Consider the following 13,303-nt stretch of genomic DNA (forward strand, 5'->3'; position numbering starts at 1 on the left):
AATATAATAAATAATAAAGCTAAATAACAGCTTTCCATATGTCCCTAGTAATCTGTTTATTTTGACTAACCCATTTAATAATTGCCTTTTTATTGTTTCAGTTTGAGCTCGTGAGACCCACTTCTCTTCAGAACCTGTGCTATGGCGCCCTGATGATGATGATCACATCTTTTGTATTTATACCCAACATTTTGTGTTCCTTGTGGGTAGCCTTCAGCATCATATCTATTGAAATCGGTGTAGTCGGGTACATGGCTCTATGGGACATAAATCTTGATTCAATTTCTATGATTAACTTGATTATGTGCATAGGCTTCTCAGTTGACTTCACTGCTCACATCTGTTATGCTTATATGGCGTCGAAGGCTAAGACTCCTAATGAAAAGGTTAGCGAATGCCTGTACTCTCTCGGATTGCCGATTGTTCAAGGATCATTCAGTACCATTTTGGGAGTTGTCGCCCTGCTACTAGCTGATAGCTATATTTTCTTGGTATTTTTCAAAATGGTTTTCATGGTCATATTCTTTGGAGCGATGCACGGCCTCTTTTTATTGCCTGTTCTTTTATCGCTTTTCGGTCCTGGCTCCTGCACAAGGCAAAAAGAGGATATCAAAATGTCGAAACTCGACAAATGTTATCCAAATCCCTACTGTATACCACATCCCCAACTGGTGCTCAATGATCAAGTATATAATGGCAAAAATTTAAATCCGAATGGTATTTACAAAATTTACGGGGACGATAAAGATCTAGGAATAGGCACGTCTGGTGAGGATACGAGCGAAAGTAGCTCGAACCAATCGCAGCGACGTCAAATCGGTGATGATGAGAGCAGCAGGAAGAAATATGACGATGGGTGGAAAAGGTCCAGTTACTGCCAGAGCTCGAGCCAATTCCAACCGTCCGGCGAATTAGATCTTTACGGTCACGATATGGAACGTAATTGGCAACGACAACGCTACGATGATAACCGCAGGGTTTCCGACAACTACCGGAAACCTCCAGGAGCATCAAGAACGCGCGACGATGACTGGGTCTCATCGTCGCGTAAAACCAGTGATGCGGGCCCGCGTCGTGAAGGAACTTACAGGGTTATGCGAGCTCACTCGCACCACAACATTCACCGGTCACGAGCCCCGCGACGCTCCAACTCGCATCACAATTTAGAACATTTAGACTATGTCGCAGAAATGCGCTTTCCCTGACAGTGAACCTCTCTAAATTATGTTAGAAATAAATCGTGTGCTCAATTTATGGACCAAAGTATTAAGCTACGTTCGTGGAAGGCGAAACTACTATTTCCTTGTAATATGAAGGAACAATAAATTATATTACCTGTTAAGTTCTGCATGGAAATAGCTGGTTATGTTTTTGCCAATATGAGTGATACGAATGTGTTTATCGTCTATTATAAGTGTAAATGGAGCTTTGCCTAAAGCCTTATGCCAAAATCAAATAGCCCGTAATTATGTTGACTCTTTATATAACTAAAGATGGTTTCTTATGTGTATAAAAAGTTCATTAGTACACCAAAGTACGATCGGTTCAATAACATTGTTATATGTAAGTTGTAAGTTATTGATTGCCGAAACAAAAAAGAATGTAATTATTTAGTATTATTTTAATCAAATAGAATAAGGATTTGAGATTTTGGTACAAGGCTGAATATAGAGAGGTTACGATTGTTTATCACTTATTACTTAGTTTTGTATTGAATAGCCGCCGAAACATACCTAGTTCGAAAATGTTACTTGAGTTGAGCCGCCTGTTTCACAATGGTCGATTCCACTTACCAGAATTACCAGCTAAACGTGCCGTCTTTTTGAACAACAATTGAATAACGCATTTATGTTCTGAGTTAGATTCATTGAACCATTGTAAAATAGACTGTTATATCATTATTCACTTACCTTTCTACCTACAGGTAGGCTATCGAATTGTATTAAAACCGATTACCTAATTGTTACAATGTGAAGCCATCGATGCCCTTGTCGTGTGTTGTCTGTTTAATGTGAATAGAGCAAGTGAAACAAAACATTTTACAAAATAATTTATTAAAACATAACTAGTTCCTACAACTTAATTAGAATACAATTTCAGTCAGTAACACTTGCTTTTACTATCATATTTTTATTTGGCAACCTTAGGATCTACATTATTCTATTTAAGCTATATTATATTAGTGTGATAAAAATATAGGGATGGGTGATATATAATGGTGTGTAAATATGTGTGTTGTATCATAAAAAAACATTTAAGTTTCCATGAGTATAAAAATCAAGCTTTAACTATTGCCTGAGTGGGTTACTGTAAATATTAGTTGTGTATTTTAACTCGATGCCATGTTCCATCCCCTTGCTACCCTACAACTAATATTTTACAAAATGTCTAACAAATACTTTGTCTATTAAGACAGTTGTGTCATTGCATTTGTGGTAATAACATCAAGTGACTCTAGTGTTTGTTCCGTGTGTTTAAGAATACGTTTGTGATCGCTAGCGGTCGCTTATCATGACTGAATAATGTAAATATTACCTGTTTTACATTAAATAAAATTAGTTTTATTAATCAAGTCTATCATTTATTTCCATTTGAACTTTATATCGTATCACAAATATTCAGTAAGATATCTGACTTACAACCTACAAGTACACCAATACATGAGTACTATAACAAATTAAACAGAAACAGTTGAATCAAATAAGACACTGGCTGAAAACAAATACATCTCCATAGAACATAAACAATCAACTGCAACACTCATTCTATTATCTGTATATATGATAATAAAAATATAGTATGTGTCTTTGTGATATAAAATTATCACACAAGTAACTGCAAAATACTTGGCAGTACCGTAAATTAACAATAAAGGCACTTAATTAGCAAAATCTCAAGTTTACGCAGGTTTTTCATGCACTACGCTTAAAATTTGACTACATAACAAAATTAAATCTTTCGCATCAAACGTGTCACAACAGTAATCTTTAATCAAAGATACATGTCTGCTTCTATCGTCTGACGAAACACTTTCTTCTAATATTCTTTTGAAAATATGTTTAGCATCTGAGGGAGTCATTTTCTTCAGTAACAAGTCTGTCACGGCATTCAATGACAGTTTTTCACTTAACTGTAAAACAGATGATTTTTCTAAATTAACACTGGGTTGTTCCACGTAGTCTAGTTTCTGAAATAAAAAAATATTACACATGTTATTTTGGTGTCAATCTTTGTAGAAATGGTATATTCATATGAACAAGACTTTTTTTTAATCATGACAATACAAATTAAGGGATATGATACAATGATTAAATAAATGCCTACCTCTGGTAATTTTTCTTTTGCTATATCTGTGGTTGTCTCGCTGGCAGATTCATCTGTTTGTATGCTTGTATGAACAATGGGCACAGTTTCAGTCTGTACAGAAGTGAAATTAGTCCGGATGTGCTCAGTTTGTACTTCCATATCCATACACTCATTTACGTCAGTTTGTACTTCGATATGAACCCCTTTCACTGATTCAGTCTCACCACATCTTGTCATGTCAAAGTTTGCCTCGTCAACTGTTATTAAAGGTTCGTACATTAAGTTTCTCCTTAAAGCATACTCAGATAAAACTTTTCTTACGACCTTTAATTTAGGCGCCTTTATGCATAGCCTGTTTACTTCTAGTTCTGTCATCTTTGCCAAATCTCCGATAGTCGTAATTTTCCCTTCTAATTCTTTTATTAACAATGATTTCATAGCTGGTGACGACAATTCACCAGCTATGTTGACTATAGGATCTGTACAATCTAACAATTCTGGACAAATCGGATCAACATCATTAAGCTCGTCAGCTCTAATCACTTCAACTACAGGTGTTTCGTCCAAAGAAATTTGTTGGGTGTCATCAGGCAGAGGGCTCACTTCACTTTCTGAAAAGCTTTCTACTGTTTTAGTAAGCACAGTGTCTAGTTTAAATGCATGTTCTAATCTCTTGGGGGACTTAAGTGCCGCATGACGCATCTGTCTCTCGAGTCGTTTTTGAGCATGTTGCGGTGAACGTAACACCCCGGGCTCTATGTACTTGAACACGGATTTCGTTTGAAACACTGGAGGATCGGTGAAACTAACTCGCTTTCTCTGAAATATGACATATAATTAATTACAAGTAGCGGCACATTAAAAGCTACGTTAAAAACAAGGTTACTTCGAAAATTCTCCACACTTACTTTGCTCGCTGGAGAAATCGTAGCGTCATCAGTGATTTCTGATAATTTTCTTTTCAAGATGGGTGCAGATGGACTGCTGTCCATTGCTGGAAGTGGCCGCTGTAACTGTAGGAAGTTGTCATTTTCGTCATCGTCATGTTTACCGCTTGTACTAACAATATTTTCTGCATTGTCATGGACTGAATTGTACAAAATTCTTAAATTTTTTCGAGCGGGTGTATTTGTCGATCCTTGTTTACTGTCTTCTGACTCGTTTACTTCTGGGTTCACGATAGCTTGTACTTTGTCAGGTACGCACAATCCTAACATTTGAGCTGCTCGTCCACCAGAACGCACTTGAGGTCTATTTTTCTTGAGAGATAAGGATGAGCTTGGACTACTGTTGGAGACGCTCACTTCCACTCTGGGTGGTGATTGGTCTCTTTTATCCGGCGAGACCTTATCTTCACTAAAGACTTCAGGTGAGGCACCCTTTTCAAACGGTTCCCCATTACTATGGACAGGCGATGTTAATTTGATTACCACATAATCGCTGCTAGTCTCAGGAGTTGGTGAACTCTTTTGAATATCAGGGCTCATTGATTTAATGGGAGATATTTCTACAGTATTATTTAAGAAATCTTGCTGCCTCTGAGCTGCATCTTTGAAAGGTGATGATAAACCACTTGACTGTTCCATCTCTACACACACAGAATCTGATAATGTAGCTGTGATGTTATTTTCAGTGTTATTTACATCAACACCTGAACAACTCTCAATTTGCTGCTCAGGTGTTGATTGCTCTGGTGTATTTTCTACTTTTTGATCAGTGTTACATGTTTCAGGGATAACACTTCCAGCAGCTTTAGCGGATGTATCAGAGGCTTGGGAGATTACATCCTGAGTAATGTCTATATCCATAAAATCTCTAGGATCTGTCGGTTGTGTATCTGCTTCAGCTATTTCTTGAGTTTCAGGCCCCACAATACTGTCCTGACTGGCTACAGTAATAGCCGGTACATCGTCACTGACTAAAATAATATCTTCGGAAACGTCTTTGGCATCCAAAGGCTCCGTGTCCATATTTTCAGTAAGGTCGTCTTGGGTTTTGTCATCTATCACAGTTTTATTCAGAGGCAATACACTGTCGTCTTTACCACTTTGCTCTGAAGATGGAGATTTAGGAATATTTACAATAGCACAATCTAATATACTCTGAGAGTTTTCTAGGCCAGAAATTTTACCTAATGGTTGCATTAACTTTTCTACACAAACAACCGGCACTTTCTTTGGTGTTTTTCTTGTGGATTTCACAGATATGGTAGTGATTGTAGAATCTTGTGAACTTTCTATAATATCATCTGAAAATGGAAGATCTTCAAATGACGAAGATTGATCTTTGGAGTCAGAATCTCTTTCTTGACTATCATCAACTATTACCGAGGTCGAGTTAGTATTTGCGCCATCTTTTACCTTTTCCCTTCCTTTCTTTTCACTTTTTACAGTACTGCCATCCGATTTTACTTTGCTTAATTTATCTGCTAAACTCTTTCTACGACCTGTATTTGCAGATTCTAAAGACTTTCTAGTTAAACGTTTTCCAGTCTGTTTCAAGTAAGGATGTCCCTCCACTGTGTCTATTGCTAATTCTTTTTCGATTCTGGACTTTCTTACCTTTTTTACTGTTGACTTTTGAGCTTTGCTCTGATCATCTTGAGGCGACAGTTTAGGCGTTGTCACTTTCTTCTCTTTAGAGTGATGCGGAGATGATTCTTTAAGATCCTTTGGCGAATTTAATGTTGGTAGTTGCTTTAAATCCGTAGCAGTTAAAACAACTCTTACGTCCTTGGGTGTGATCAGTGTGGAAGAATCTGATACTATTTGAGGTTCAGTTTCCACTTTTTTAGTTAATTTTGGAGTAGTACATTTTTTTACTTCTTTGGTTTTAACACTTGGAACCCCTTTGGAACCTTTCGATAGCTTAGGTGTAGAAATCTCCTTTTCGTCTTTAGATGTCTTAGGGCTTAAAACATCTGTCTCTTCTTCTGGTACTTTATTAACTGCAATTTCTGTTTCTGTGACAGTATTCGAGGGCGAAAGCTCTTTTTCATTTTGGACTACACTAGATACAGACTTTTCAACATTGGATGTTTCAGGCGTTGAGAGCTCGTTGGTTCCTTCAGGGGCCAACAATCCTTTTGTTTTCTCGGAATTGTCGCTAACTTCTTTGTTACCTGAGCAATCTTTAGTATCAGACATTTCTTTATGATGATTAGGTAATGTTGGTGTTGGAACTTCTATATCAGTTTCAGGTGAGTGTGTTTCGGATGTAAATACTTCTTTGTCATGATTAGACGTTCTTGGAGTTGATACATCCTTTGACGCTTTGGAAGTAGCCACTTCTCTAACATTTTTATGTAGTTTAGATGTTGATCCTTCTTTTGACGTCCTGGGGGTAGACACCATTTTCAAGATTTTAGCTCCCCTCGGAGTTGAAACTTCATTGACATGTTTAGAAGCCTTAGGAGTTAAAATTTCTTTGTTTTCTTTAGATGTTTTAGAAATTGAGGCATCTTTGGCGTCTTTGGATAGTACAGGAGTTGTCACTTCGACGTTCTTTGTTAATATAACGGTTGGCACTTTAAGCCCTTTGGGAGTTGCAACTCCATTAGTATCCTCATGTCCATTAGAAGCTGAAACATCTTTGGCTGCTTTGGGTGTTGATACTGACACTTTAGATGTAGTTGACTCATCTGACACAACTTTGGACGCCCTCGATGTGGGTAACTCACTAGAATTCTCAGAATCCATAGAATTTGAGTCTCTTTGATCACCCTTAGGTTTTTCCGAAAGTATGTTAATTTTATTCGTAGATATCGCATTATTTTCATTATTTTCGCTCATAACAATGTCTGCGTCGGAATTTGTATTAATTTCACACGTAACTGTTGTGCCGTCCTTTAATGTGTTTGTTTGATTATCCTGATCACTATTAATATTATTGATATGTTCGGATTGTGATATGTCCATGTCTGAGGTACCATCTTGTGATTCATCCAAGTTTGTTGGGTTGTTCATGTTGTCTTCAGCGGATAACACACAATCATTTTCTCCCTCTTTCGTTGTCTTAGCTTCATGTGCATTTAATTCGGTATCATTCTTTTGTGTTTTATCGGCCTGCATATTGTGTAAAGAATGACGGCTTTTTTTAGACATTTGCAATTGAAGGTCTTCAAATTTTTTAGGTTTTCTTTTAACTCGCGAAGGCCTGTCGGCCGATAATAAGGGAGGCGCAGAACTAACACCATTAGGAAGCTTTTTATTTTTATTATTCGTCGGAGTGTTTTCATTATTATCAGTCTTATTGGAATCGTCCTGTACATTATTATTTTCTTTTGGTGAGCTAGCACTAGCGATCAAGTATCTCACGTTCTTGAAAACTCGATCTTTTAAAGCCATTCGAGGCGACTTAGTATTTTTGGGCGATGGGGTGGCTTCTACTTTGTTGGCAATATCTTTAGGTGGTGGATCTTTACTACTGCCGTTAAAAAAGTTCCCTAAAATCGTAGGTACTACATCCGTACTAGCTAGGTTTTTCAGAATTTCGGTGTCCGTTTGATTGTCACCCGGCTTGTTAGATTTACTTTCTGATCGACTACTTGAAGCTGTGTCTTGTGACTCTGTCTGCCAAGACACCAGCTTGAACTCATCTTGAGATTGTGACAAATCTTGATACAAAGCTGGAATGTCTTCTCGCTTTCTTTGAAGCTTCTCCTTTTGGTTTTCGGTTAACCTCCTTGGATTAAATCTCCAATTTGATTTTACAACTACATATTCTTCACCATTCTCTACTACAGTGTTCACAATACTGGTTCCTTTTTTCGATGACTTCTTAGCAACTTCTTTAACTTTCGGTGTTGTAAATTGAATATTTTCAGAATTACTTTTTAGATTGTCATTCTTTGATTTCCAATTTTCAATCAACTGTCGTATTTTATTATAATTACTATCGGAAGTTTTAGTTTTCATCAAAATTAATTCCATTAGTGAAACAATTATATCATGTGTTTCAGGGTATTGTTGAAGGACTTCAGAATATTTTAACAAATGAACAGTCATAGCTGGTATCAGTTGACTGTATGATTCCACACGAAATAATGTGTCCAGAGGTTTTAATAAATTTGTAACCAAACTAAGAACTTCCTTTACCTGAAATAAAAAAAAATATTATATTAAATAACTTATGATTCTGTGGATCAAATGCTTTTTATTCAACAGAATTAACTGATGTTTGTAGTGTGTAGTGCTAGTAAAATGAGGCAACATTATTAGTAGAAATTTAAATAGAGTCTGTGTGGGATTCATTCCATTGTACACATTGTACAGACATATAAATATACAGAAACTTGATTTAAATGGGTATATTCGGTAGACTTCACATCTTATAATACAATACAAGAGGTAAACCTTAAGCAGATACTTACATTGCACTGTTTTTTACAAGCTTGAATCAGCGTACGAAGTACATTCTTAACGCAAATTAAAATAAGAGCAGTGACTGTGTCACTTTTCTTTTCAGTTACAATATGCATTATCGCCACAATTCTGTCAACTAGTAAAGGAAATATCGGCTCGAAATTCTCAATATTATCAATACTTTTTGTGAGATTCAGTAGATAGTTGATTTTCTGTTGAAGTGCTGGAGCTGAAAAGACGTTAAGCATTTTAAGTTTACATGTAAATAACAGAAATGTATTGGTCAAATACTTTAAGAGCAACATCATATTACTAAAGAATCATCAAACACCTGCTAAAGTAACAAGCCGTACCCAAGTTGCCTCGTTAAGAAAAGTAATGTACAATATGTTAATTAATCAATTACTATGCTTCATGTAATGACCTAATCTCATATTGCCAACCAGACAAAATTACCACACTTAACTTTTATAAACTGTGACAAAATAATGATTTTAATGAGTAATTATTACGAAGATGAACAACTATGAGGAATAACATTAAATGTAATGATTTTGTTTAATGGTTAATATTATCTCACTGACTTTACAATGATCTATAGATTGAGACTATAGCCACCAAGATTTCAGTGAGCGGGTCTTGGGCAGAGTCTTTAAGCTTGTTAGCAATTAACAGGATCACTTCTGAATGCCTTTTCTAATCATCTGTTGCTTGTAATAGATGTAAAATTGTTATTTATCATAAACAATACACTCACAGTAATTGTCAGATATTTCAAACTGATGTTTCAGTATAGCAAGGATGATACAAAGTTTGAAGTATACAACTGAGTTATTTGCATTTGACACAGGTAGTGCTTCTAATATTTTGTCATCAACATTAACCCTCTTCAGTCTTGGGTACATTATATTGTAAGTGTTATACCATGTCATTGCAGGGATTTGAACCTGAAATTGAAGGTATTACATCACATACATTTTACTCCATTTAGTTTAGTATATCAACATGCAAAGCAACTACGACATGCATTATCATGTTTAACTTAGGGGAATATCTATTATTTATCAGCAGTGAGGATAACATGCAAAATGTGATGGGTGCACACATAATAAAACTTTCGCTTGTGTCTATAGTAATATTTCAAACACTGACAAAATGTAATTAGAACATTTTTCAAATATGGTGAAGTTTTAGAAAAAAAAATGTTTGAGTCTTTACCCTAAACATAGCAAAAAAACCAATCTAAATTGGTTTAGTCAAGCTGTGAATATGAAGTAGACACAGACTAACATTCGCATGCACTAGCTTAAAATACAGTACTCAACAATAATATCACTCATAAAAATTTTCATAAAATGAACTATACAAAACAAAAATACATACATCAGTAAATAAAGGCATAGATTTCAGTGGCCACATCAATAAACTAATTGTAACTGGAAAACATAGGTCACAGGCCGCATCACACACTGACTCGGCCAATGCGCTCCAAAACTTTAAAACGGCGTCATTCGCAGGACCGGGCATATCAAAAAACCACCCCAATATGTTAAAGTTAGTTCTACACGATTCACAAGTGATTATTAACTTTGTTACTGATTTGAATTTAGGTATCAACTCTGATGTTGGTAAACTGTAACAAAGAAGACATACTTTAGAATTGATTTAGAAATGTAAATAATTAAAATCATACTAAATTTTATGTCATAAATATATAATATTTAGCATATGAGGGCATCAAAGCGAATCAACATAATTATATCAGTATGCTAAGATGGCAAAACTATCTTTAAGTTATTTAGATATAGACAGTGTAAAAATTCAATAGGTCAGTTTTTATTTAAACCTACTAATTAAATACATTGTTAAATATACACCAAAACGCACTTGATGCTAAATCATGGCTGACGAAAAAAGTTTCATTTTACTCACTTTTTATAGACTCCATGCAAAGAAGGATGTAACATAGTCTTAACAATGCTGAGTATAGGACTATTGGGATTATCAGCTGTCCCCAAGAGCTGGCTTATCTTCATATCTTCATCAAACATTGACAATATGAGTGCATTAAATAGAACTTCAAGGAACTGGTCATTGGCATCGCATTTCTAGAATAAGAAGAAAAGTTATACATTTAAGTTAGTCAGTGAAATAATGCTGAATAATGAAAGAACAACCAGTAATAAAACATTAGCAGCATAAACATATGAACAAATTCTATTAATTACCTGGACCAAATTAAAAACTATTCCCAAAGTCTCAGCAAACAGATCATTTTTTATATTGTTATCAGGCAGGTCACCTATTGTCATAAGAAATGATTTCCACAAACATGTTAACTGTTGTTGTGTCAATGGGTTGTCATTCTTAGCTGTCTTCACTACCACTGATGTTATAGAGAAGATCCATTGGTTCCAGTTGTCCACCAAATGTGTAGTAGTTATAATTTTGCCATCTAGTGGTATCAAGCTAGTACAGCCATTACAATTGACATGTCCAACCAGATCAACAATCGCAAGGTTACATAGCTTGATCATCCTAGGTGATATCTGTCCTGGTATAACTGCTGTTGGAATTAATGTCACAACAGTATGTCTTCCATAACAGAAATTCAAGAAATAAATCATAACTGAATCAAGGTCCATTTTATGTTGAAATTTCTTTAGCAAGTGCCACCAACAGTCAAATTTAGCCAGGGCAGTCTCTTCAGCTTTAGCATTGTTTGACTTGAGGGGAATGAGCAGCAGTTTTATTCTTTTGTTTACATTAGTCTCATTTATTTCATTAGAGAAACTGTCAATGAGTGCCTTCCAACACTCAAATGCCTTACATCTCCGTGGCACATCCAGTTTGAATGCTATCTCTACTACAGGTAGCATGGAATTTATAGGAGTACCGATACCACTAAATGATTGTGTGATTTGACTCTTTAAAAGTCTGACAAAAATAATCCATAATCTACACCAGGCATCATTACCTGCTTGTAAAAGGCTTTTCATCATGGCTGGGTACCTATAAATAAAAGGTCATTGTTATTAATGTTCATATACTCCAGAAATAATGAACATAGTAAATAAAAATTCAATTCACATATAAGAAAAATTGGGCCACCATTCAGACAACTTTAACATATTTATTCGAGCTGCTACATGACTCAGTGACAATATACTATATTATTACTGAAAACCTGATGAAAATAATATATTAAGATAGTTATAGCTATGAAACAAACATACAAGACTTACTGTTTATTGTTGCAAACACATTCTAATACCATGTGCCATTGTGGATTATCTGCATAGTCAATTTCCTCAAGATCATCAGTTATCAATTCAAGTAGTTCCAAAGTCATTTGAGTTTCACATCCTGCGACAGTCAAGTGAGCCATAGCAATGGGAATAATTTTTGAAAACCAAACTGATGTTCCATCTACAATAAATTGTTTTTTCTTTGCTGGTGATAGTATTTTTAGAAATTTTAACAGGAAATGACATGCCTGAAACAAAAAAGGATTTTATTTTTTCTTTACAAGGCCTGAATGCTGTAAGTCTAGAAGATGGTAAGGTCATAACTTTTATTTTATTTGTTAAACAATGCAAAGTAATACACTAGAGTCGAAATTTAAAGAAAATAATAATGAGTAACATACCTGAAGCCTAGTTGGGGATTGTATCCTCATATGACAGGATAAATTGAACATCTCCAACAATTCTTTGTGATGATCAGCTACTCCTAGCAGTGTATCTTCAGGGTATGACAGCAGTGCATCAAAGCACATAACAAGTAATGACTCAACTTTACTAACTGACGCTATTGTTTTTATTATCCTTATTATTGCTAAAGCTGATGGTACCATATCAGGTGAGGGCTTGTATTTTTGTAGCTATAAATGCAAAGAAACACATTAGAACTCACACCAGCAGTTAGATTTCAACACTACAATAATTTAATTAACTAACTCACCTTAGCTTTGGAGACTATTAAAGGGATCATGCCAAGAACTATGGGTGTAAGTTTTAACGTAGCTGTATCATGAGCGCACACTGCCAGTAACCTCCGAAGTATGTCAGCATCAATATGTAAATCCTTCTCCAAAGCATTATGCATTACACTGTAACTTTGTGTTCTAGATATAATGTTTTCTAGACTGTAGTCTTCCAAGTTTTCCAGAGCCATTTGAACGCTCTGTATAGTCGGGTTTATAGTCTCCTCCGGCATTTCTGCAATTTGAACACGTTTTATGGAGTATAGCACTGCTATAACATTCAATTATAGTGGAAATAACACAATTCCAACTCCTTATGCCATCTGCACACAATATATAAAGAGCTAAGTAGAATCGTTATCGTTAAAAGCATTTCAAATCAAACAAAAAGACTGGCAGCGGCATTATCAGTATACTATGAGTTATAGCTAAAGCCGTGTCGACTCTTCAGATTCTACTGACATGCTTCTGCGCAACATTTAAGACTTTAATATTAACATCATAGAACAATACAATTAGATACGTACTTTTATCTATATAATATGTAACGTTATTCTAACTCAAAAATACAAAATATCAGAATTTCAAAATAGAAATAAAAACCAACACATTTTAAGTTGACGTTTAACGCGTTTCTGGCGCGAAGAGC

At 35.4% G+C, this 13,303-nt stretch overlaps 2 protein-coding genes across 2 annotated transcripts in view; one reads left to right on the forward strand and one right to left on the reverse strand.

The window, feature by feature from the left end:
• Positions 1-2,568, forward strand: part of Ptr (patched domain-containing protein) — a 45,056-nt gene extending 42,488 nt beyond the window's left edge. Inside the window, exon 11 of the mRNA XM_076113637.1 lies at positions 102-2,568. Coding sequence (XP_075969752.1) covers positions 102-1,205 — 1,104 coding nt within the window. The 3' untranslated portion in view covers positions 1,206-2,568. The remainder of the gene's footprint in view (positions 1-101) is intronic.
• On the reverse strand, positions 2,038-13,300 carry LOC142972469 (uncharacterized). The gene is made up of 12 exons (XM_076113636.1): positions 13,182-13,300; positions 12,633-12,889; positions 12,319-12,552; positions 11,915-12,165; positions 10,898-11,681; positions 10,602-10,777; positions 10,053-10,302; positions 9,427-9,616; positions 8,678-8,898; positions 4,215-8,402; positions 3,325-4,125; positions 2,038-3,187 (listed from the first exon to the last, which is right to left on the reverse strand). Exons 2-12 carry the CDS (start codon positions 12,885-12,887, stop codon positions 2,900-2,902), a joined length of 7,638 nt encoding a protein of 2,545 aa, XP_075969751.1. The 5' UTR covers positions 12,888-12,889; positions 13,182-13,300; the 3' UTR covers positions 2,038-2,899.
• Between the last annotated feature and the right edge of the window lie 3 nt (positions 13,301-13,303).

The sequence above is a fragment of the Anticarsia gemmatalis genome, chromosome 4, assembly GCF_050436995.1.
Source record: "Anticarsia gemmatalis isolate Benzon Research Colony breed Stoneville strain chromosome 4, ilAntGemm2 primary, whole genome shotgun sequence".
In the NCBI taxonomy this organism is placed as follows: Eukaryota; Metazoa; Arthropoda; class Insecta; order Lepidoptera; family Erebidae; genus Anticarsia; species Anticarsia gemmatalis.